We start from the raw sequence: 26,764 nt of genomic DNA, 5'->3' as shown, positions 1-26,764 counted from the left end.
TTTCGAGAAAAACAAATCAAAATAGATTTGTATTAACCCCTTTATACTAAAACAGCAACTAAATGAAGAATTAGAACACTCTCAATCAATTTATTCCTTCTACTTCTTACTCACATTGTGTGATGCTCAGATACTTAGACAGATTACACAGATTACAAAATGTATTATGTAATATAATATCACATCGGTATCCTAAAGGAAAAATTATCGCTGGGCAGTGGTAGCACACTCCTTTAATCCCAGCACATGGGAGGCAGAGGCAGGCGGATTTTTGAGTTTGAGGCCAGCCTGGTCTACAGAGTGAGTTCCAGGACAGCCAGGGCTACACAGAGAAACCCTGTCTCGAAAAAAAAACAAAAAACAAACAAAAAAAGTCAAAATTATCAAGTTAGGAATCTATATTTTAAACCCATTTTTAAATCATTAGAAGTACTTAAAAAGAAACTCTATTCTTACCTTTTGGGATCGACTCTGGAACTAATCAGTTTTGCAACCTTGACAGTTGTATCACTTTCTATGTGATATGTAATAGTAATGTCAAGGTGGTTGAAGAGGTACAAACTATTATTTTTGTTGAATTCGGGCTATAAAAAGAGAAAAGAAATTTCAAACTTTAAATTTTTCCTAGAAACTACAAAATACAAAACCTGATGATGGAATAAAAAATTGGATACACTAATCCCTTTTTTTTTAATGTACCATGGCCATGGAAAGATAGCTCATCAATTAAGAGCACTTGGTCTTGCAGAAGAACCCAGCACTGACATGGCGTTTTACAACCTGCTCTAACTCCACTTCCAGGGGACCTGATGCCCTTTTCTGACCTTTACAAGCATCAGACATACATACAGCACACATACATACACACAGGCAAAACACAAATAAACCTAAATCTCCTAAGCATATGAAGGTTAACTATGTTTCTATAAGCTTAAAACCACAACCACCACAACCAAGAATAATTGGCCTAATAATTAAAATATCAGTCAACTCTACAATAAATAGTTTTTAAAGAAACAATATTATAAAACTATAATATTTATAGATATGTCATTTTTTAAGTTTTTTACCACATAAGGATACAAGCTGTACTATAGAGCAATTGTGATAAAAACTGCATGGTACTGGTACAGCGAAAGACAGGTAGATCAACGGAATGGAGTTGAAGACCCAGAAATGAACCCACACACCTACGATCACTTGATCTTTGACAAGGGAGCTAAAACCATCCAGTGGAAAACAGACAGCATTTTCAACAAATGGTGCTGGCATAACTGGCAGCTATCATGTAGAAGAATGCGAATTGATCCATTATTATCTCCTTGTACAAAGCTCAAGTCTAAGTGGATCAAGGAACTCCACATAAAACCAGAGACACTAAAACTTATAGAGGAGAAGTGGGGAAAAGCCTCGAAGATATGGGCACAGGGGAACAATTCATGAACAGAAAAGCAATGGCTTGTGCTGTAAGATCGAGAATTGACAAATGGGACCTCACAAAATTGCAAAGCTTCTGTAAGGCAAAAGACACTGCCAATAAGACAAAAAGACCACCAACAGATTGGGAAAGGATCTTTAGCAATCTTAAATAAGATAGGGGACTAATATGATATAGATAGATAGATAGATAGATAGATAGATAGATAGATAGATAGATAGATAGATCATATATACTCGAGAAGCTGGACTCCAGAAAATCAAATAACCCTATTAAAAATGGGTTACAGAGCTAAACAAAGAATTCTCAACTGAGGAATAATGAATGGCTGAGTAGCATCTGAAAAAATGTTCAACATCCTTAATCATCAGGGAAATGCAAATCAAAACAACCCTGAGATTCCACCTCACACCAGTCAGAATGGCTAAGATCAAAAATTCAGGTGACAGCAGATGCTGGCAAGGATGTGGAGATTGCAAGGTGGTATAACCACTCTGAAAATCAGTCTGGCGGTTCCTCAGAAAATTGGACATAATACTACTGGAAGATCCAGCAATTCCTCTCCTGGGAATATACCTAGAAGATCTTCCAACTTGTAATAAGAACACATGCTCCACTATATTCATAGCGGCCTTATTTATAATAGCCAGAAACTGGAAAGAACCCAGATGTCCCTCAACAGAGGAATGGATACAGAAAATGTGGTACACAATGGAATACTACTCAGCTATTAAAAACAATGAATTTATGAAATTCTTAGGCAAATGGATGGATCTGGAGGATATCATCCTGAGTGAGGTAACCCAATCACAAAAGAACACGCATGATATGCACTCACTGATAAGTGGATATTAGCCCAGAAACTTAGAATATCAATCAAAGATACAATTTGCAAAACACATGAAACTCAAGAAGGAAGACAAAAGTGTGGATGCTTCGCTCCTTAGAATGGGAAACAAAATACCCATGGAAGTAGTTATGGAGACAAAGTTTGGAGCTGAGATGGAAGGAAGGACCATCCAGAACTGCCCCACCTGGGGATCCATCACATATACAACCACCAAACCCAGACACTATTGCATATGCCAGAAAGCTTTTGCTGACAGGACCCTGATATAGCTCTCTCTTGTGAGGCTATGCCAGTGCCTGGCCAATACAGAAGTGGATGCTCACAGTCATCTATTGGATGAAACACAGGGCCCCTAATGGAGGAGTTAGAGAAAGTACCCAAGGAGCTAAAGGGGTCTGTTACCCTATAGGAGGAACAACAATATGAACTAACCAGTACCCCCAGAGCTCTGTCTCTAGTTGCATATATAGCAGAGAATGGCCTAGTCGGCCATCAATGGGAGGAGAGAGGCCCTTGGTTTTGCGAAGATCATATGCCCCAGTACAGGGGAATGCCAGGGCCAGGAAGTGGGAATGGGTGCGCTGGGGAGCAGGGTGGGGTATGGGGGATAGGGGTTTTTGAGGATAGCATTTGAAATGTAAATGAAGAAAATATCTAATAAAAAAAGAAAAAAGAAATTAATTCTTTGTTACCATATAACTTTAGTATGCATTAAAAAGAAAAGCAAGTTTTAAAACTAACAAAATTGATGTATTTATTTTTACACAGAGAATTAAAAACTTGGCTCAATACTGACACTTTAGAAAATAATATCTTCAGTGTTTTCCAGCATTCAGCAATATTTTGATTTTATAATCAACACTAAGAATGTCACATCACATAAAAGTGTAATATGAAATGTCATACATATGCTAAATGCTATTTCAGAAACTATGGGTAATCCCACACTAATTCCAAGCCAAAATCCACATACTAGGGGTTTGTTATTTTATGAAATGTAAATCAGCAACTCAAAGCACACGTTTTTCAATTCGGGGCCTTGTGTAGCCCAGACTGAATTCCCTTCCCTTAATCCCTAACCAATATTCAAAGTTTCAACACATAAAATATTTTAAAAGTTAACACATGTGATGTGTACCTGTAGTCCCAGTACTTTGGAGATAGAATCAAGAGGACCAACTCACGCTACATGAGCTCCTCGCTCAAAGAAAGGAAGGGAGGGAGGGAGGAAGGGCAGAGAGAGAGAAGGAAAGAGAGAAAGAAAGCAAAACAGGGAAGGGAGGAATAGTTTAGGTGCCATAAGACCCATTCAGGAAAGCATAATCAGGACCTTGAAACTCTGCAGGCTATCAAAAGAGAAGCACAGACAGCAATCCACCTACAAAACCTTGACCTGCAGTGTGTCCTGTCTGTAAGGTATGTGAGAGCACTGCTGGCACAGACCTTATGAGAATAACCAACCGATCTCTCATTTGACTTATTGTGCACTCCTTAAGACAGAATCCATGCCCAACACTGCTTGGGTGACCAAGAACCAGAGACTAGACAGTTCAGAAACCTAGGGCAAAACCAAGCACTACTAGTGTAAAAAATATAGTATTAGTAAAATGACTCTTAATGCTATTCTGCTATACTCCTAGATTAGTAGCTTGCCCAGTCATAATCAGAGAAGCTTTCTCCTGTAGCAGATGGGAGCAAAGACAGTGTCCCAGAAGCAGACATATTGTTGCACTGATTTCTTTGCAAGCCTATTCCCTTGACTTAGATGTCCCATTAATATTTTCTGAATGAGTAAAATAGAAAGTCAAAGTTAAGTGAAGCAACATCCTTGTACTTCTGCTGTAAGCTGGCAATACTCACATTAATCAAGCAAGAACCTTTCACTTGGTCACTTGGGGCATTAAAACATCCTATTGGAAATCCTGACATGCAATGGTGTTCTTCATTTTCAGTGTCATAACACCATATTATTCCTGTGTTATCAACAATCCTAAATAAAAATATTTTTTAAAAAAGGTTTTAAAAGCATTTTGTATTAAGCGACACTAATGTTACTTTACACATGTTTAAGTTCAATTATAATCAAATTCAAATCACAAAAATAGAACATAATTTATATGTCAATTAAATTACTCTGGAGAGATGGCTCATTGGTTAAGAGCACTGATTGCTCTGAGGGAACCCAGGTTCAAATCCTAGCACCCACATGGCAACTCATAACTGTCTGTAACTACAAGATCTGACACTCTCACACAAACAGTTATGCAGGCAAAACACCAATATGCATAACATTTTAAAAAATAAATTACTTTAAAAAGAAGTGAAAAAGTCAATTTTAGATAACAAACATACCAGTGATGACGGTAATCCTGTTTTATCCCTTTCTTCAAAAAGGCCAACTTGTTCATATCATCTTCATTGTCTGGAGCATAAGATTTTACACAGACTTTTCTACATGTTTCGTCTTTGTTAAAAGAAAACTGTAAAAAGTGAAAATATTAAGAATTTTGGTTAAATGTGATAAGTCAAATGTCACCAAATAAGCAATTTATCTCCCAGGTATCTTTTTCCTTTCAAAGATCTAGGTATATCACCATTCACAACTCTGTCTTTTTTCAGTTTCAGTTTCTAACTGCTATTACTCTAGTCATAAATACAACATGCTTTTAAAACTGAAGGGAAGAATTTGTCTTCTCATATCATATTGTAGGGTCTGACTGTGATTTGTGCCCACAAACTAATATAGCATCATTATTTATCATTAATTTTAATTCCTGAAGTCACAGTGAAATTAAAATAAGAGGTCAAACATTTACTCTGACTACAGTGTTTTGTTTTGAGCTACTTCGAAAGTGATTAGATTGAGCCATTTAGGGTAAGGTCTTCCAAACTGAATGCTTTTGGGGTACATCTCAAGGGAAGCTTATGCCATAAAAACTTATACATGAGTACAGGAAGTACTGCTGGGTGGTTGGCTCAGGTCCAAGCTTATTGTGGGTAACTATACAAAACATTTCTATTATCTTCTAATGTGATTAATTTTCAAGGACACAGAACCTAACAGAATATGTAATCAATCTTGGTGTTAGAAAATTTCCTAGTAACAGCTAAAACACATGAGAGTGTTTCCTTATAATGGCAAGCTAGCCAAGTAACTGCTACCTAGGCCTTAACATTTTGTCTAGGCCTTAATACTTTACCTAGGTTCCAACAAATCCTAGTGAACTTAAAAGGAAAAACTCACACATGTGCCTACCATTTTATGAGTCAAACCAGAGGGCCCTTTCCAGAGCTGGTATAGTGTTATTGGGCCTTGGCACCTCCAGAACTATGAAACTAAGTACACCTCTTCTTTTTTTTCATGACATTTATCGTGTGTGTGCACATTCACGTCCCAGTTCATGTGTGGCAATCAGAGGACAACTTGGAGAAGTTAGTTCCCCCCTTCCTTCATGTGCGTCCCAGGAACTGATCCCATGTTGTTAGGCTTGGTGGCAAGCAGTTTACCAACTAAACGATCTCTTCTTCCTATTTCTAGTGTGTTGCTTTGCTTTGTTTTTAATTGTTGCTGTTGTTCTGAGATAGTCTTAGCCTCCTCTTCATTAAGATACTGAAGGTAAAATGAATGCATATTCAGCATCCATTTTTATCCTTATATCACCCAACCCAAAATAGGAACAGTTTTCTTTATAAAGGAAAAACAAACAAACAAACAAAAAAACCCAAATACCTCAAAAGTAAACCTTATGCAAGCCAGAAATTATGGCTCACACTTATAATAGCAGAACTTGTGGTTCTCAGTAGGATTGTCACGAATTTCAGGACAATCTGGACTATGGAGTGTGACACTCTCATTGTGGGAGGAAAGAAAAACAGAAAAAAGGTTGGACCTGATGGCTACATCTATAATCTCAGCTCCCCAATTCTATGACAACCTGGGATACATTTGATACTCCAAGGCCAACTTGGGCTACACAAAATAAAAAATGCTGGGACCAAAGATCAATGATAGAGCACCTGCTTAGCTTATGTGATGCCCAGAGCGCTCTCTCTCTCTCTCTGTCTCTCTCTGTCTCTCTCTCTCTCTCTCTCTCTCTCTCTCTCTGTCTCTCTCTCCTCTCCTTTATATAGACCCAGCTAACATAAATATTTTAACAGACTCCTCTATCAACATGAGGTTCTTTTTCTTTCTTCCCTTTAAAACAGAGATGCAATTTTAAATACTTTTGAGAAAATTCTTTCAAGAATAAGATATACTAATAAGATCAGCTAAATAACCTTGTAGGGACATGATGTTACTTGTTCTCCAAATAGAATTTGTCCAAGAGTCTCAGAGGGTGTTCTCTTCAGTGAATCTTGACAGAAGTCAAAGCTAAGAAAGAAGTTCAAGTACCATGTTTTAAAATTCAGCAAGAAATCAATCTTTATAATTCATCTAACCTCTCTATTGTTAATAAGACTGTAAATAAAATTATGAGCTAGATTATATACAATTATGAACTATGTGCCTCACTATATACATTTCTCTTTCCCATGTGTAATTGTTAAATGCATTACATAAAGGCTTGTTACTGCATTTGAAGTTTCTTAACACAGGAAATGACAACTTAAAAAAATTCACAGGCCTGGCAGAGGTGGTGCACTCCTTTAATTCTAGCACTTCCAAGGCAGAGGCATGGGAATCTCTGTGAGTCTGAGGCCATCTGTGTTTACAAAGTGAGTTCCAGGATGGCCAAGATACACAGAAAAACCCTGTCTTGGGAAAAAAGAAAACGGAAAAGAAAAAAAGAAACCACCTCATAATATTTGGGGGGTTAAATTTTACATTATGTAAAAATAAGTAAACAACAGTTTCAAGTCCATATTAATTCTAACTCAATATATTCAGAAACTATAATTATTAGTTCTAGTCAAAGCAAATTTAAAGAACAAAGTCGTCCCTAAACATATTCCCATATAGTCTCAAAAAAATCTGTAAATAAAACAAATTAGAATTTTCTTTCAATTATTATGAATATAGGATGATTTAAGTAGAAAATCAAATACATAGAAATCTTGTATGTATTTTAAATGGCAAAAGATTTGTACAATCTAAAGAGAAGCTAGGGACAGGGAGGCTCCCTAGAGTCTTTGGGGGTGAGTCTAGCTGAGACTCCTAGCAGCAGGGTAAACAGGAAAGTAGTATCAAAAGACATCTTAGTCTTTTTCTATAATATAGATAATTTGTCTTTTTCCAGATGTTAAGCCATAGTAAGCCGATCATGTCTTATACAGAACATTATTAAACAAAGCATTATCACTCACAAAAAAACCTTCCAGATGTATCTTTCTCATGTTTTAGGGTTTTAAAATCACACTACAACTCTGAAGGCATTTTTAAATAATTTTTGTTTTTCTTTTTTTTTTTAATTGAATATTTTCTTTATTTACATTTCAATTGTTTTCGCCTTTCCAGGTCTCCCCTTCGTAAGTCCCCTACCCCATGCCCCTTCCTCCTAACTCTTTGAGGGTGCTTATCCACTTACCCACTCTCTCCTTCCCACCCTGGCATTTCCCTACATTGGGGCATCGAACACCCTCAGGCCCAAGGGCCATGCCTCTCACTGATGTCCGACAAGGCCACCCTCTGCCACATATGCAGCCAGAGCCATGCATTCCTACATGTGTACTCTTTGGTTGCTGGTCCAGTTCCCGGGAGCTCTGGGGTGTCTGGCCAATTGACACTGTTGCTCCCCCAATGGGGCTACAAAACCCCTCAGCTCCTTCAGTCCCTGAAGGTGTTTTGTTTTTTAACACTTATGCTACACTTACCTATCATAATCATAGAACATCACACTGTCCACTGAGTATAATTTATCAGCATACACCTGAATTGAGGACTAAAAGAATGAGAAAGAACAGTCACTAATAATACAATGAGTGGTGTTCCCAAAACACATAAGAAAACAACCAAGAGGGACCCTGGCCTCCTGCTGCTACCATCAGTTATAAATTCCTCCTGAAATTGTTTGTAGCCATGGAAGTCTATCACAGCAACCGAAGCTCAAACTAAGACAACTGGGTTTCTGGGGTGAATAAAATTTGTATCTCTACTATTCGTTTGTTTGTTTGTTTTTGAGACAAGATCTCTGTAGCCATGGCTATCCTGGATCTCTCTATGTAGACCAAGCTGGCCTTGAACTCACAGAGAGACTGCCACTGCCCTTCAAGTGTTGCCTGGAATTAAAGGCCTAAACCACCAAACCTGGCTTTGACCATTCTTAACTTTTAAGAAAAAAATATAAAACCCTTTCTAAATGTTTTTAAAAAGTAGTAAATCCTTCTTTTCCTCAGAAAAACTCTCTCTTCACATTCTCTCATCAGTTCTTAAAACATTTTAAATTTTATTATTATTTTAAATTTTTTATTATTTTATTGTTTTGCCTGCGTGTACGTCTGTGTACCACCTGCATGTGGTACCCAAGGAGGCCAAAAGAGGGATCTGGATCCCCTAAAACTATAGCTATTGGATGGTAATGGACAGAGAAGAAAAATTCACAGTGTAGTACTGGGAAGTATAAGATTTGAACTATAGTTTAAAATGTGTATTTGGGAACTTCTTATGTTTAAAAGAACCATGATAGTTTCTCATACCAATTATAGAAAAGATCCATTACTCAATAAATTGTGTTTTGATAACTGGTCTGTGAGCTAGAAGTAAAGGTTAGTCAGATCCTTATATCATGTATTACACAAAGACATATTAATCTTGTGTAAATATCAACTTAAACCATAAAGTACTAAAGAACGCATGAGAGAATTACTTTATAATCTTGTGTGGAGTAAGCAAGACCTTTCAAAACGGTATACAAAACCCAGAAGTCACTAAAATTCTAAATTGAAATAGAAATTAAACTGTATAAATTGCAGAGAGGAACCACATAAACCCAAAAGACAACAGATAAAGAAAAAAATGTATTTGCCACATGTTCCACACAGGGACTAATTTCCTGACATAAGAGTCCCACGACTGTGATGCCACAAGCCAAAAGCAAATACTAAGGAGGATGAGTCAGGAAGATGTTAGGGTGCGAACCTGCAATCCTGGTGACTGGAGAGATAGAAGGAAAAGGATCCGGAGCTCAACGTCAAACTGGGATCCATCCTTGGAACCCAAGAAAAGGTGGAAGAAGAGAACAGAGAACTCTGAAAGAGTGTCCTCCTACCTTCCCGACCATCATGGGAATAAATAAGGGAGGAGGAAAGATGAAGAAAGAGGGGAAAAGAGGAAACCTAGGCCAGGCTTCCTTACAGCTGTAATTCCAGCACTCAGGAGACGATGGATGGAGCCAACTGTGCTATATAGTGAATTCTAAGTAAATCAGGGATATATATTAAGACCCTGTCTCAAAAAGAGAAAAAAAAGATGGAAGGTGAAGAAAGGAGAGTTAAAGAAGTTAAGAAAGAGAGGAAGAGAGCAAGATAGGAACAAAAAGAAAGGGAGAAGAGGAAGAAAACCAAGGAGAAAGGAAAAAAGAAACAAAGAAAAGAGAGAAGAGAATGGCAAAATAAACAGAGGGAGGGTGAGAGGGAGAGGATCACAAATTCAAAATAGACAGTTAAGCAGTTAAGGACATTTACTATACAATCTTGAGAACCAGGATTCAGATCTTAGCACCCATTTTTAAAAAGAAAGAGGGTGTTTAACAAGAGAGAAAGATAAAAAAAGAAATAAAATAGAGAAACCAAAAAAGACAGAATGATAAAAAGAGGGAAACAAAAAGAGGGCAGAGAGCAAAAGTTTGAAAAGAAAGAAGCAAAGTCAGAGAAAAAGAAAAGGGAGAGAAAGAAGCTAGTGAACAGAGAAAGAAAAGATGAAGGAAATAAAAAGAGGAACAGAAAAGTAAGGGAGGAAGAAAAGGGTAGGGGAGGAGAGAGAAAGGGATGGGGGAAAGAGAAAGGGAGGGAGAATAGCTATCTGGCAGTGGTGACACACATCTGTAATCGCAACACTATGGAGAGAGGAATGAGGACCACCCATGAGTTCTAGGCCAGCCGGGTCTTTAAGTTAGTATCAAGCCAGACTCCACTACAAAGCAAGACAGGAAAGGGAAAGGAAGAAAAAGAAAAAAAAGGGGAAGTCATAGAGAAGGAAAGGGAAGGTAAGAAGGGGAGAGAGGAAAAGAAAGGGATGAGAGAGGTTGGAGACCATGATAAGGGGGATGTGGAAGAAAACTGGAAAAAAGAAAGAGACAGGAAGGGGGGAAGAAGAGGGGGAGAAAAGGTGGGTGAAAGGGGAAAGAAATGGAAAAGCCATAGGTAGGAAGGGAAGGAAAGAAGGACGGAAATGAAACACAAGATGAGAGAAGACAAAGCAATAGGAGACAGAAAAAGAACGGGTGGATGTGAAAGGAAAAGAAACAGAAATGAGAGGAAAGGGGAAATGCAGAAAGAGGATGAAGAGAGAGAGATAAAATGTGAAAGCAAAAAAGAGAAAGGTAAGGACAAATGGAAAGGAAAGTGAGAGAGACAAAACAGAAAAGCAGTGGGAAGAATAGAGACAGAAACTGGGAGGGGGTGAAAGAAAAACATGAGGCTGGGAATAACATCAGACACCTGCAACCTCATCTCTTGGGAGGTAGATACAGGAGATCAGAGTCCAAGAGCATCTCTAGCATCACCTTGATTTTGATGTCAGCCTGGAATACCTGAGACCCTGTCTCAGATAAACACAACATAATGAAAGTTTCAAAGAACAAAAAAAGAAAAAGGAAGAAATGAGAAAGACAAAGAAAGGTTAACACAAAGATAAAAAAGGAAACAGAAAGAAATTGGCTAAGGTAAAACAAAATGGAAAAAAGAAACAAGTAATAATGAAGAAATTCAAAAGAAAGGGTGAAACAGAAGCAAGCCAGCATAACAGAGAAAGAAGATCAGAGGAGTGAGGGTGAAGAAATGGACAGGGAAACAAAGAAAAAGGAGAAGGGAAGCAGACACAATGAGAAGCAGAAATGCAGTGGAAGAGGAGGTGGGAAGTGAAGGGAAAACACAAAAGAAATAAAACAGAAGACAGTAGAAAGAGAGATGGTAAGAGAGAAGAGGAAAAAGGAGGAAAAGAGAAAGAGCCTCTGTGAAATAAAGTGAAGGAAACCTCAAGAGGAAGAGAAAGGAAGATTAAAAGAACCAGAAATAACAAAAATAGGGGAAGGACAACAAAACAAACAAACAAACAAACAAAAAAGAGACAAACGGGGACAGGGGCAAGAAAGTGAGAAAGGGAAGGGGGTAAACCAATGATAAAAGAAGGGAAAGTGTGGGAGAATGAAGCTGGAGAGCTATGCCCATTATCCCTGTACTGGTGGTGGGGTATGGGGTGTGCAAACACAGACAGATCTGAGTGTGTTCATGGTCAGTCTGGTCTGCAGAGTGATTTCCCAGTCAGCCAGGGCTATATAGAGTAACCTTGTCTTGAAAAACAAACAAACAAGAAAAAGAACAAGAGGAGGAGGAGGAGGAGGGAGATAAAGAAGAAAAGGAAACCGGATATACAATGCCTGTAATCCCAACATTCTACAGGATTGAAACACAAGGGTGGTAGGCCGTTGTTGGAAATAAGCCTAGACTACTCAAGAAAACAAATCTCACGAAAAAAATTTTTTTTCAGGGATGCTCATTAAAGCGCATGCCTGTGTGCCTTTCATCCCAGGAAGCAGAATTTGAAAGCATGATGACTGCCAATTCTAGGCCTCATGGTGGGACCTTCTTACCAAAAAAAAAAAAAAAAAAAAAAATGGTGGTGAAGCACAGTGATTACCAGGGAGACGGTGGACACCACCAGGCAAGGCTAAAGGAGGCCAAGTCTCCAAAATTAAATAATAATAATAATAATAATAACAACAATAATAATAACAACAACAACAATAATAAATAAAGTGTAGTTTTTGAGTCTGAACTTGAATAGATGCTGAGTTCAAGGCTAGCCTAGAAGCAGATCCTGACTTAAAAAGTACTCAGGGTAGGAAGATGTGGAGGGGAAGGATGGCCAGTGTACCGGGCCTCCAGTCCCATTACTTGAAAGTTTACTAAACATCCCTCATGGCAAATGCTCGCTGGCTTGTAGAACAGACAGTACAATGAGTGTTACTACAGTCTGGAGGACCAGGGCAGCAACCAAGAATCAGAGCTGCAAAGTTCCCAGAAGTGAGGGTGGCAGGAAAATGGCCTGAGGGTAAGAGGACTTGATGGGAGGAAGGCAAGTGGAAGGGGAAGAGGGCAGAGAAGCTGAGGTAAGAGGATTGGCCGATGAACAGGAAGGTGGAACTGAAGAGTGACGGGGAAGTAGTGAGGGGGAAAGAGTATCCTTCAGGAGGCTAGAGTAGGCCGCACGGCCAGAACCAGGGCAGAATGGCTCCTTGCCTAAGGACACGGAGCCTGGGGTTGGACCCGCAGCCTAGACGCACCAGCAGGGATGCACGGCGAGGGAAGGAGAGAGGGTGGGCCGGGAGGCGATAGAGATGGTGAGGACAGAAATCAAAAAGAAGTAGGACCAAGAAGTGGGAGTGGATGGGTAGGGGAGCAGGGCGGGGGTGGGGGGGTATAGGGAACTTTCGGGATAGCATTTGAAATGTAAATAAAGAAAATATCAAATAAAAAAGAATAAAAAAATGTTAAAGAAAACCAAAATATATATATAAAGAAGAAGAAGTAGTAGAGCGCCATGCCAAGATGATGGGTCTGGGATCACCCACCCGGCCTTCTAGGGCCCTTTTCTTCTCGCGCTCCTCACCTTACAATAGGAGTTGGGATGACCCTCCTCACAGTAGGTGACAGGAACCAGTCCCGGGAAGAAGAAAGCATCACAGGTAGTGGCCAAGAAACACAGCAACAGCCACCACTTCAGCCCGTGAAGGCCAGGGCAGAGTTTGGTTTCCACACGGCGACCACTGAGACCCATCTTAAAGCCTGCCTCAGGAACAACCATCCTGGAGAGAGACAAGATGGGAACTGAAATGCAAATGAGCCACCAGGAAATGAAGCAATGAGTGGGCGGGGATAAGAATTTTCCAGAAGAACCGTTGGAGGGTCTTGCTAGGCTGTGAGTGACTCAAGACCGCGTTGCTAGGACACCTGGCAGCTGAGGAAGTCAGTGAGCAGGCGAAGTGCGAAGTGCGCATGCCTGCATTAATGTACCACGTGAACCGTGCCTGGAAACAGGCCAAACTTTTCCGCCATTTTAGCCACTGCCAACTGCCTTATCCAACTGCCTCACAGGGGCGTGGGGGAGGGGGAGAGGTGTTAGTGGTTTCAACCTCATGAAGTCTTTCTTTTGAGAGTTTTTTTTCCTAAGACAAAAATTATGGCCCGGGGTTGGGGGAGGCTTAGAGAGTAAAGATGTTTGCTATTAAGTCTCAGAACCAGTTTGATGCCCGCAACTGACACCGGGGAAGAAGAGAACTAACTCCCCCCAACACACACAAGTTCGCAGTCCTCCACCTCCAGAAGTTCGTCTTAACATGGCATATGTCCCCCACCAAATCAAATAAATAAATGTAATTAAACTGTAAAAAGAAAATACTCTTAACAGTATTATCAGCCTACCCCTATCTTTTCCGGCAGCAGAGTTCGTGAGATATACTAGGAGAAGGCGTACGGGTGGGTATGAAGATTTTACGGCCATGTATCTATGAACATCTCTTACTCCAGAATTCTGATGACTGAGGCAGGTGAATTTCAGGAACTTTGAAGCAAGGTGGAACTAGGTAGCTAAGTCCAGGCCATTCAGAACTACACAATGAAACCATGTCTCAAAAAACGGGGAGCACATCAAGTTTCTACACAGAGAAGCCCCCACCTGTTCAGAAGAAAAAGGGAAGGGGTGGGGGAAAGGACTATGGGAGAGGATGATCCAGAGAGAGGCAGTGTCAGTGAGCAGGACATAAAGTGAGTAAGTGAAAGTAATAATAAATAAAATAAAATAAATAAATAATGTTTTTTTAAATGGAGGATAATCAATCGAGTACTATGATTTTAAATAGCTGTCTTTGTAATGAGGTAATAAAACAATGTAAGAGTATTTTTATTTTGTTTTCCTTAAAATTATTTTAAGAATTTGTTTTAAAATATGGCTACCAGATTTGGGGAGAAGTTTTATTTTATTTTATCTTATTTTATTTTATTTTACTTTATATTAGACAGAATCACATTCTGTAGTCCTGGTTGGCCTGCAGCTTGCTACATTGACCACTCTGGCCTTGAACTCAACTCACAGAGATCTTGTTGGAGGCCATTGTGCACCTGCTTTAGGGAAGAGAGGCCCATTGGTCTTGCAAACTTTCTATGCCCCAGTACAGGGGAACGCCAGAGCCAAGAAGTGGGAGTGGGTGGGTAGGGGAGTGGGGGGGGGTGGGTTACAGGGAACTTTCGGGATAGCATTTGAAATGTAAATAAAGAAAATATCTAATAAAAATATATGTAAAATAAATAAAGTTTCTTTCCTTCCTTCCCCCTTCTTCTCCTTTCCCCTTCCCTCCCTCCCTTCTCCTCCTTTCTTCCCTTTCCTCTCTGTCTCTCTCTCTCTCTGTGTGTTTCTCTCTCTGTCTGGCTCTCTTGGAGACAGTTTTACTATGTAGTCTTGGTATCCAATTCAGAGAAATCCTCCTATCTCCACCATACACCTCCCAGGGTATTTACTCTGGTTCAACAGAAGCCCTAATTACTTTTCCTTAGTTTTTGAGACAAGGATTCGCTAACTTGCCCAGGCTGACCTTGACCTTACTTACCTGTAGCTTATGTAGACATTGACATTGCAATGCACTTGTCTCAGCCTAATAACTTGAATTTCATGTTATTCATGTAATTCAAATAACCTGGCTTACATTGTCTGCTGTACACAAACAGGAGCCCTTTTCTTTCTATTCTTTTCTGGCCTGGAACAGAGATCTGCCCGGGATGACTGAAATTAAAGTGCAAGAAATTAAAGGCAGGTACCACTGTACGGAGCTTAATTTTCTTTTGAATCTGTATGTCTCTCTGTTTCTTTTTCTTGAACTATTGAACTAGCTAGGATTTCCAATAGACTACTGAACAGAATGCAGAGGATGGGCTTCTCAGCTTTCCTTCCCACAGTCTTCTGTATGTGTATGGGGAGGGGGATAATCAGTCTTCTGTTACTTTGATATCAACTACGTGTTTTTTCATAGAGCTCTCTAACAGGTTAAGAAGACATTTGCTTCCCTTTCTGGTTTACTAAGAATCACCTTTCCTTTGCCATGACAAAAGACCCAAAATAAACAACTCAAAAGGTGAAAGATTCATTGGGGCTCATGGTTTTAGAGATTTATGGCCTGGCCATGTGATGAGGCAGGACATCATGGCAGAAGGATGTAGCTGAAAAAAGTTATTATTTTCCCATGAACCAGGAAGTCGGAAGGACTGGGAAAGGAGCCAGGAACCCGATAAACCAAAGATGTGCCCTGGTTACTTACCTTCCTCTTTCCTCCTTTAACCCACTGATCCTCCTGCCTTTACCTCCTCATTTCTGGAAATATAGGCACTTGGGAAGGTACATGTACATGTTCATGCTACAATAACGAATCATTCATTGTCTCATGGGAATTTTCTATGGCAAGGTAGTAATTAATTGATAACTCCATTTTATATGAAGTAACTGAAACATAATTTGTCCTAGTCTACCCAGCTACTATATGAAAAGGTGAGACTAGCCAGTCATGGTGCCTTGCCATTCATTCCAGCAGGAAGCAGGAGGATCTGAAATTCAGGATTATCCAGCTAGTTTGAGGACAGCCTGGGCTATATGAGACTATATCAGAAACAATTAAAGGGGGAGGGGGAACTAACAGTAATATGAATAATAATAAAAGAAAAGAGAAGAGGCTAGAAAGAAGGTCTAACCCTTAATATAGTTATCAAATTAAAAAGTAGAAAAAGGAAAAGTTAAGTGTGCAGCAGTACAAAAATAACCTGCCGCACCTGTTAAAATTCAGTCGATATCAATTGGGAATATTTCAAAAATAAGCAACCCAAAACGTTATATTTATGAGGACATAATGACCTCAAAGGAGGAGATTGTGAAGGTATTTGGTTGAATATCAACGATATGGTTTGCTATGCTCTGTATAGGCTCATGTATTTCACTATGTAGCCACAGTTGGGACAACTGTTAGATGTGGCCTTTTTGGAGAAAGTGTGTCACTGGGGCTGGGCACTTAGCTTTATAAAAACCCACACCATTCGCAGTTAGTGCTCTCTCTCCTTACCATCCTGTGCCCTCTCTCTGAATTGTGGTTGTTGTCTCAGGATGTGAGCTCTTGGCTACTGCTCTGGTACCATGCCTCATGCCTGCCTGCTGCTGTGCTCATTGGCACAGTGTTCATGGGCTCTAGCCCTCTGGAACCATGAGCTCCAATTAAATGGTTTTGTTTATACATTGTTTTGGTCATGGTGTTTTGTCATGTCAATAGACAAGTAACTGAGACAATATCTAAGGGAATTAAAACATGGATCTGGAGAGATGACTCATTGGTTAAGGGAATTGGCTACTCTTCCAGAATACATAGGTTCAGTTCTCAGCAATTCACAACCTATCAAACTCCAGTTCCAGGAGATTTAATGCCTCTTCTAGCCTCCATAGGCATCATGCATACATGTGGTACTCATACATGCATGCAGACAAAATATCCATATTCCTAAAAATAGAAACTAAAACATGATACTTTGATATGTGGTAATAGCAAACAAGGGTGTTCTGGTCATATCAAAGAAAATGTATAACTATATTAATGTAACAACTAGATCTCAAACCGTTAATTTTCTAAGTTTCTAACCATGTAAAGATGTAAGGTGTCTTAATTAAGGTTTTATTGCTGTGAAGAGACACCATGACCAAGGCAACTCTTATAAAGGACAACATTTAATTGGGGCTGGCTTACAGGTTCAAAGGTTCAGTCCTTTATCATCATGATGGAAAACATGGCACTATGCAGGGAGACATAGTGATAGAGGAGGAGCTGAGAGTTCTATATCTTGATCTAAAGGCAGACAGAAGGAGACTGTCTTCCGCAGACAGGCAGGAGGAGAATGGAATTCCACTCTGGGCATAGCTTAAGTACAGGAGACTCCCATAGTGACACATTTCCTCCAACAATGCCACAACTTCTAATAGTGCCATTACCTATGGTCTAAACATTCAAACACAACTCTCTGGTGGCCAAACCTACTCAAACCACTGCATAAGAGTCTATGTATCCAACAGTATTGTGTACACACCAATTTTAAATATTAGGGCAATGAAATATTGTCATGCCATGGAATCTTACTATAATTAAGGCATGTTCTTAAACCAGCACTGTAGAGGGTCAAAAAGGAACAAGTATGCCATAGTATATCAAGTAGCAGCCCCAGAGGCCATACTGTATCTTTCATAGCTTGCATAATAGATCATGGTTTACTCCTCTTTAAGACAATCTACTGACCAGACCTTGTGGTACTAGCCTGTAAGATGCTGATTCAGGAGGCTACAAAAATCAAGGGGTGTGTATGTGTGTGTATGTGTATATATATATACACACACACACACAAGCAGGTATGGTGACCATATGTTCAAGCTAAATCTAGTGACATATATATATATATATATATGAATAGATAGATACAGATATAGATAGATATAGATATAAATATATAGATATATAATCAAAATGAAAGTAGTATAGTCATAACCTGGCTATACTGACCTCTGCTTTTGTGAGATGGGGGTGGGGGTGGGGGGTGGGACAGATAGTGTCCTGCTGAAAGGGAAGGAGATGGAGAAATTAGCCTCTATTACCACCCGCTTCTCTTTATGGCAGTGCCTATAGATCATGAGCCCATAGACTCAGGAAGAATAAGTATCTGGTCTGTCTCTCTGAAGATATATATATATATCCTAGGGATGGAAGTACAGTGCCTGGCTAAGGCAGATTCTGGAAGACCAGAGGCATATTGTTAGCTCATTATTCCCTTGTCCTCCGCCAATGTGCAGAGTGTTAGCCATTGTTGACACTGGCACTGGCTGTACTTTAGTCCATGGAAATCTAGACTGCTCTCCCTGGCCAGACACACTCATAGGCAGGTATGGTGGTCACATGGTCAAGCCAAATCCAGTGGCTGATTTGAGTATCAGTCATTTGACTTCTCTTGAGGCTGAAAATATCCTAGGGGCAGCAACCCCTCAAAACAACCACCCAGGAGTTCTAAGGGCAAGTGAAGAATATGGGCAACACATAGCCCTACACTGCCCTCCTGTGGTCAGTATAGAAACCAGATGAAACCTGCACAAAGACTGTGGGCCTGCAAAGATAAAACACCAATTGTCTAAAATGGGTGGACTGTAGAGAACAGAAGGCCTGAAGGGCCAGCTTATGTTTAGACACCATGCCACCAAAAAGGATATCCAACATGAGTCAGGTATATGGCTGCCTCCATATGTTCTGTGACACCAAAGTAAATAGTAAAGTTATATAACTGGTTTTGGCAGAATGTCACATTTATATGATTCTATATAAATATAGCCTTAAGACTAGAAGCTTCCTCCTCCATCTTCACCAGCCTATCTCTATGTGACTGGTTTTGGACTTGTGTGTAACTCACCTGTGTGTGGCCATACAGCCAAGGTGTACCTGAGTGTCTGCTGACAGCTGCCTACCTAACAGCCCTTGTATTGAAAAGTCCTGGGCTATTCTATAATCATTATTCATTGGGGCCTAGTAGAATGAAGTCAGGCAAGCAGAGCTCTGCCCTCGGAAAAAGCTCCTAGGCCCCTGGCATCTTCTGTTTATCACTTTATTCTTGGATTCAAGGAGATGAGCAATTTTGTGGACCCTACCACCATGGCCTTGGCACTGGTCCCAAAGGAAAAACAAAAACAAACCAACAAAAATCAACCATGGACTGTAACTTCTGAAAGTGAGCCCAAATCAAATCTTTTGTACATAGTGCTTTCCTTGAGAACTTAGTCAAAGTCATAGAAAAATGATTAGGCATGGGATGAGTTCAAGTTTTTTAAATGATGTGATAATTTGTCTAAAAAGCCTGTCTCTGCTGAATAAAGACTAGTAAGCAAACTTGAAATAGAAATTTTTATTATAATGATAGAGAGCATTGTGTGTTTTTCAGAGAAACAAAACAGATACATGGAGGGATAGATAGATAGATAGATAGATAGACAGACAGACAGACAGACAGATAGGGAGATAGGGAGATTTATTATAAGAATTGGCTCACTCAATTGTAGAAGCCTAGAAGACTGTCTGCTCCGCAATCCTTTGAGCTAGTGAAGCTAGTGAAAGGATCCCATCAGAGCCCAAAGACTTGTAAATTGGGAAGCTGATAATGTAAATCTTAATCTGAGCCTGAAAGGCCACAAAGGACAAATGTGAGTAACCCATCTCAAGCAGAGAGAGTGGATTTTCTTTTTCGTTTTGTTGTGTTGTTGTTGTTATTGTTGTTCAATTCTGGCTCTCAATAACTGGATGACAGCTACCTGAACTGATCTTCTTTATTAAGTCCATCAAGTCAAACAAATGCTTCTGTCTTCCAGCAACATTCTCAGTCACACAAAAACAAATACACAGACACACAACCAACAATAAACAATAAAAACAAGAACCAGTACTATTGCCAAAAGACACCCCCCCAAAATAAGTTTGTCTTGTCTTTTCTTTTCCTTTCCTTCCTTTCTTTCTTTCTTTCTTTCTTTCTTTTTCTTTTTCTTTTTTTTTTTTTGGTTTGTTTCCTGGTTTGAGACAGTGTTTCTCCATGTAGTCCAGGCCAGGCTGTCCTGGCACTAGCTTTGCAGACCAGACTAGCCTAAAACTCAGAGCTCAGAGATCCTCCTTCATCTGCCTTCCATGCTGGAATTATATGCCATCACATCTGGCTGATATTCTTTTTTCAAAATCTCTCTCTCTCTCTCTCTCTCTCTCTCTCTCTCTCTGTGTGTGTGTGTGTGTGTGTGTGTGTGTGTGTCTGTGTGTGTGCGTGTGTGTGTGTGTGTACTGAGGTAATCCACCAGTGCAAGGACAGTACAAAATAGCATTTCTAAAAGATGCACATTTCATAGTATACATACAAATTAACTCAAAATAGAGAATAAGCAAATTTTCAGAATAAAACAATGAGACATTGAAAATAAAGCACAGGGAAACACTTTGGAAATTTAGGTTAAGCAAACACTGTGGATAAGGGGCTAGAGAAATGGTTCTCCAGTGTTCAGATCCCAGCATCCTTACAGAGTAGCTCACAGTTGCTTGTAACTCCAGATCCAGGGAATCCAATACACTCTTGTGGACTCTGTGGGTTCCCCACTGTACACACACACACACAAGTAAGGTGAATATTTTCTTTTAAAAATAATGGGTAAAATGCCATATGAGACAGGAGGTTAGACTGACTCCACAACAGGCTTCAAATTGGCAGTTCAGGAGACTAGGCCTAAATCTCTATTTCCAAGAAGTGGAAAAGTCCAGGCAAGTCCAGGCCCCAGAAGCTGCCCTGCCACCTGACCTGAGGCAAGGACCATGAGTCAGCAGCAGTTTCCAGACTCCCTCAGCTACTTCCTCAGTAACAGTTCCCAGCCCCTCATGCCCTAGCAATGGTTCTGAAATGTCCCTAGAGATAGAGCCAACAAATAAAGATAGAGGTCATCTACCCCTCCTCGGAATTCCCCTTATATGCTTTAAATCAGGCCTGTGTGCTCACTTTGGGGGTATCTCCATCTTTTTAGTTTACATACTATTTGAGTCTGGGGTATCATTCTTCAGCGAATCATGGACCCTTACAATATATGTAAGGGTCCATTTGTAAACATAATTTTGGCTTTATCAATGTGTGACTAGGTTGTTGTTGTTGTTGTTGTTGTTGTTGCTTGATTTTTTTGGTTTCTCAAGACAGGGTTTCTCTGTGTAGCTCTGGCTGTCCTGGAACTCTCTCTGTAGACCAGGCTGGTTTCGAACTCAGAAATCCGCCTGCCTTTGCCTCCCAGGTGCTGGGATTAAAGGCATGCACCACCACTGCCCAGTTGTGTGACTTGTTTGCATACCCAAAGCTATCATTATAAAAATAGAGCCAAGTATGGTGGTGCCAAACTGTAATTTTAGCAAAATGGGGGTAGAGACAGAAGCGGGAGGATCCAAAGTTCAAGTAGTTTGGGCTACTATTGCTATAATGAAACACCATGACTAACGAGTAAGGTGGAGGGGAAAGGGCTTACACTTCCACATCACTGTTCATCTCTGAAGGAGGTCAGGACCGGAACTCAAACACCGCAGGAACCTGTAGGCAGGAGCTGAAGAAGGCGCCATGGAGGGGTGCTGCTTACTGGCTTCCTTCTCATGGCCAGTTCAGCTTGCTTTCTTAGAGATCCCTGGACTACCAGCCTAGGGCCCTCCCCCTGTCAATCACTAATTAAGAAAATGTCCTGCAGGCTTGCGTATAGAGCAATCTCGTGGAGGCATTTTCTCAATGCTTCCTCTCAGGTGACTCTAACTTGCGTCAAGGGAACAAAAAATTAGTGAGCACAGTCATCCTCAGCTATGTATCAAGTCTGAGGCCAGACTAGGCTGCACCAAACATTGTTTCAAAAGGAAGAAATGCCTAAGTAGAGAAAGGAAAGGGGAAAGAAGAAAGAAAGGATGGGTAAACATGGAGCCCAAGTCTGTTGACTACCTATGTGGATGCTAAGGAGTAAAGTCATGAATGCTTGCCTTGGTAACTTGGTGAGATAAAATTAAGAAATAAAAATAAAATTTAAGCTGGGTGTGGTGGCGCACACCTTTAATGCCAGCACTCAGGACGCAGAGGCAGGCAGATTTCTGAGCTCGAGGCCAGCCTGGTCTACAAAGTGAGTTCCAGGACAGCCAGAGCTATACAGAGAAACCCTGTCTCAAAAACACCAATCAATCAATCAATCAATAAACAAATAAATAAAATTTAAATAAATTAATTAAAAATTTAAAAAGCAAAGAAAAGGGTTGCCAGGCTGGGTAATAATAGTGAATGCCTTTAATCCTAGCACTTGGGGAAGCAGAGGCAGGAGGATATCTGAGTGAGTTTGAAGCTAGCCTGGTCTAGGTAGAGAGTTCCACAGACAGCCAGGAGTACACATAGAAACCATGGAGAGGGGAGAGGGGAGAGGAGAGAAAGAGAGGTTCACTAGGCATAGTGAATAGTGGCGCACACCTTTAAGCCTAGATCTTGAGAGGCAGGAGATGAGAAATTCATGAATAGCCTGACCTCAAGAAACTCTCTCTGGCCAGGCATGGTGGCTCATACCTTTAAAGCCAACACTCAAGAGGCAGAGGCAGGCAGGTTTCTGTGAGTTCCAGGCCAGCCAGGGCTACACAGAGAACCCCTGACTCGAAAAAACAAAAACAAAACTCTTTCAAATAAACAAACAAACAAACAAATAGGGCTGGAATTAGATACACAAAAATATGAGGATTTGAACTAGGTAAAGATGTAGCACGTTTGCACTTGGGATTGGAGGCAAGAGAATTAGAAGCTCAAGGCTAGCCTTATCTACATAGCAAGTTTCAGGTCAGCACTGACTGGATGTCTTCAAGCAAACAAGCAAAGAGTTTTTGGCAGTTGTGGTGTTTGATGGCAAGGTGTCTAGAAAGAGAAACTGGTTGACTCTGGTTCCAGATTGAGTTTGGATTTAAACATGGTGTACTCTAAGAAGCACAAGTGGGTAAAGTTACATATAAATCTATGGCTCCAGACTGTTGATTTTAAGTGTTGGGGTTGATAGTTTATGAATGAGACAAGGGACAGTGCTGAAAGAGAAGGTGATATAAAACCAATCTTTGAAAACGTTGACAGAGAATGAGCTGCAGATTTGGTGAAGCAGCAGAGAGAGATCTGGGTGAAAAGCCCGAAGAATGTGATGTCATAATAAAAGGAGAAGTTGCTTGCCAGGGAAGAAGAGACTTTCGAGGAGAAAGGAGGCCAGAGAGAGGATCAAAGGCTTCACTACATAGTAGAAGACTTTCTTGTTGCTTTGGTAACATAGGCATCGTGAATAAAAAGGAAAAAAAAAAATTCTTGGAGCGGTGCGTGCTGAACTACACAAGCAATCCCAGCACTAGGTGCAGAATGGGGGAGCAAGGGAGATTGGGAGTGTGAGGTTGCCTGGCTACATAGGGAGTTCAAGGCCAATACAAAAGATCTGTAGGGCAAATAGAAAAATATAAATAAAATAAAAATTAAAAAATTGTGAGATATTTTTAAATCATATATTTATTATTATGTACAGTGTTCTCTCTGCATATATCCCTGCACGACAGAAGAGGGCGCTAGAACCAATTACAGATGGTTGTGAGCCACAATGTGGATACTGGGAACTGAACTCAGGACCTCTGGATGAGCATTTAGTGCTCTCAAACCTCTGAGCCATATCTCCAGCCCTCGATACTTTTTTTAACTTACCAAAAAAAAAAAAAAAGAGGAAAATTCATGACAAGCCATTATGAGACAAAGAATCTTCAAAGATGCTGTTGTTCATTTCCTGTTGGCCATCTACTGTTGGAAATGCAGCTTACCCATAGGAGCATAAGAGTAGTTGGTTTCCCCAGTGAGAGTCCCTTAGAGGGAACTAAATTTTTTTATTCACTTTACATCCCACTCACTGCCCCTCCTCCTGCTCACTCCCTCCCACAATCCTTTCCCCCTTCCTCTTCTCTTCTCCTCTGGGTGGGTGGGGACACCCTGGGTATCCTTCTACCCTGGCACATCAAGTCTCTATGGGGCTAGGTATGTCCTCTCCCACTGAGGACAGACAAGGCAGCCCAGCTAGAAGACATATCCCAGAGACAGGCGAAGCTTGGTCTTCACGTGGGTCCCAAACAACTGTGGCAAGGGCTATCCCAAAAGCCTGTCTGTGGAAAACTGAGTTTTTAATTACAAATGATTATCTCCTAGAGAAAGCTTCTGGGCTAGGGATGGAACGTGTGTCCGCTTCTCCTCTCAGCTCTAGGACCCCATCTGGTGCAGACCTGTGCAGGCCCTCTGCAGGCCTCCCCAGCCTCTGTAAGTTCATACATGCATTACTCTTGTTGATTTAGACGGTATTGAAGGTTTTTGTGGGGTTTTTTTCCTGTTTGTTTGTTTGTTTGTTTGTTTTTCTTGGTGTCCTCCATCATCTCTAGCTCTTAAGACCCTTTCTGTCTTCTCTTCTGTTGGGGTTCCCTGAGCTCTGAGGGGCATGATGGAGGGATCCTGTTTAGGGTAGAGTGTTCTAAGGCCTCTCACTTTCTGCATGATGTCTGGCTGTGAGTCTCTGTATTTATTCCCATTTGCTGTAGAAGGAAGCTTCTCTGGTGACGTCTGAACAAGGCACTTGTGGTGGCATTCCTGGCTGTCAACTTGATTGCATCTGGAATGAACTACAGTCCAGAAATGGAGAGCACACCTGTGATTCAGATTTTGAGTCTGGGGACACAGATTTCTGACCCAGATCTTGACATGGAGATTTTGAGGCAAAGTGGTCAAGAAAAGCTTAGGCCCAGGCAAAGTAGTACATGCCTTTAATCCCAGGAGACTGAAGCAAGGAGATCTTTGAGTTCAAGGCCAGCCTGGAACAAGTCCCAGATCCAGGCGTGGTGGCACACACCTTTAATCTGGGCCACACCTTCTGCTGGAGGGCTACATAAGGACATTGGAAGAAGGAAGGCTCACTCCTGCGTGTACTTACTTGCCAGCACATCTGTTGGAACCTACTTCTACAGAAAACCAGCTTAAACAACTACCCTGGTGGGACTGAGCAACTACTAGAGTCTTGGACTTGCCATCCACAGCTGCCCATTGTTGGGTTACTTGGACTACTGACTGTAAGCCATTCCAAAAAGTTCACTTAATATAGAGAGACATTCTAAAAGTTATGTGATTCTAGAGAACCCTGACGAATATAGCACTGATCTATGAGTATGAAAGAATATCATTAGGAGTCATTTCATTGCTTTGGTTTTTGTTTTTGTTTTTAGAACAGTGGTATTTTTTTTTATTTTACCTTAGGTCTTTGGGATATCTAGTCTCAAATTTGCTTTTTTTTTTTTTAAGTTTGCAAGTATTTTTTTTTGAGTTTTTTTTCTTGGATATTTTATTTACATTTCAAATATTTCCCCTTTCCAGGTCTCCCCTTCAGATACTCCCTATCCCACCCCCTTCCCCTGCCTCTATGAGGGCTCTCACCCACCTACCCACCCACTCCTGTCTTCCCACCCTGGCATTCCCCTACCCTGTGGGGATTGAACACCCTCAGGCCCGAGGGCCTCTCATCCCATTGATGTCCAACAAGGTCATCCTCTGCCACATATGTGGCTGGAGCCATGGGTCCCTCCATGTGTATTCTTTGGTTGGTGATCTAGTCCCCAGGAGCTCCAGGGGGTCTGGCCAGTTGATCTTGTTGCTCCCTCCATGGGGCTGCAAACCCCTCTCAGCTCCTTCAGTCCCTTCTCCAACTCCTTAGACTCCACAAACTTTATGTACCATTGCACTAGCATAGCTTGCAGCAGGTAAGACAACATTGTAGATCACAGGGGTTGGAGCTGGGTTTGCGTTTGTTTCTCTTTTGGTAGCATCCAGCGTGCCTTCCTGTAGCAAAGGTATTAGCACATAGGGGTGCAAAAACAAATGCTGTTTTGTTCAGGCCTGGCATGATGCCACACATCTTTATTTCCAGCAGTCAGGAGGACTAGACAAGCAGATCCACGTGAGTTCAAGGCCAGCACAATCTACATAGTATTATGAGGTATCACCAGAGAAGGCCACCGGGGGACAGAGTTCAAGGCAATAAAGTCTTTGGGACCCAAGTGCAGCTCTGAGCCTTTCTCAATGGTGAACTTTTAAGCACAAAACCCCATCCTGGGCTGACATACCTCAGTTATCAAGAGCAGGTTATCCAGAATCAGAACTATAGAAGCTAACAAGCAAGGCTAGTACATTTAGGGACTTTCCCAGAACTGTGTATGGACTTTGATGGATCCCATTTTGGCAGGTGTTAGGGTCTACATGCCTGCCTGCTACGTCAGAATGGTGCCTAGGTGACTCTAACATGGTGTCAGATTTGCAAAAAATGTCTGGGAGCCTGTCATAATAGTAAGTTCAGAGCTAGCCAGGACTACACCTTGTTAAAATAAAATCCCTGTCCTGTTATGGGTGCTGAAATGGGAGGAAAAGAAACAGGGTTAGGTACAGAGCTGTGTGTGTATGCTCCCTGTGGGTTTGAAGAGGTGGCTCAGAGGTTAAGGGCGGCTTGATGCTCTTACAAAAGACCTGGGTTTGATTCCAAGCAGGCACATAGAAGCTCACAAGTGTCTTTAACTCCAGGTGGGGCAATCTAATCCCATTTCTGGTCTTACTACAGGCAAATCACAAACATAGATGACATAAAACAATCAGTCTTTAAAAACTTACCCTTTTCCTCACCCTAACCCCAGGTTTGT

At 40.9% G+C, this 26,764-nt stretch overlaps 1 protein-coding gene across 2 annotated transcripts in view; it reads right to left on the bottom strand.

Annotated features, from left to right (window-relative positions):
• Positions 1 to 21,660, bottom strand: part of Gm364 (predicted gene 364) — an 88,007-nt gene extending 66,347 nt beyond the window's left edge. Inside the window, exons 1-7 of one of the 2 annotated variants that reach the window (XM_006528008.2) lie at positions 21,535 to 21,660; positions 13,054 to 13,249; positions 8,100 to 8,167; positions 6,567 to 6,660; positions 4,641 to 4,768; positions 4,149 to 4,278; positions 457 to 584 (exon numbers count right to left, since the gene is read on the bottom strand). In XM_006528008.2, the coding sequence (XP_006528071.1) occupies positions 457 to 584; positions 4,149 to 4,278; positions 4,641 to 4,768; positions 6,567 to 6,660; positions 8,100 to 8,167; positions 13,054 to 13,249; positions 21,535 to 21,554 (764 nt within the window). In that variant the 5' untranslated portion in view covers positions 21,555 to 21,660. Of the gene's footprint in view, positions 1 to 456; positions 585 to 4,148; positions 4,279 to 4,640; positions 4,769 to 6,566; positions 6,661 to 8,099; positions 8,168 to 13,053; positions 13,279 to 21,534 lie in introns of those variants that run through there. The other variant, NM_001128625.2, reaches the window with a different exon arrangement.
• Positions 21,661 to 26,764: the final 5,104 nt, after the last annotated feature.

Source organism: Mus musculus, chromosome X (genome assembly GCF_000001635.26).
Source record: "Mus musculus strain C57BL/6J chromosome X, GRCm38.p6 C57BL/6J".
NCBI lineage: Eukaryota > Metazoa > Chordata > Mammalia > Rodentia > Muridae > Mus > Mus musculus.
Note: the sequence above shows the minus strand (reverse complement) of the source record. Positions and strands in the feature narration are given on the sequence as shown.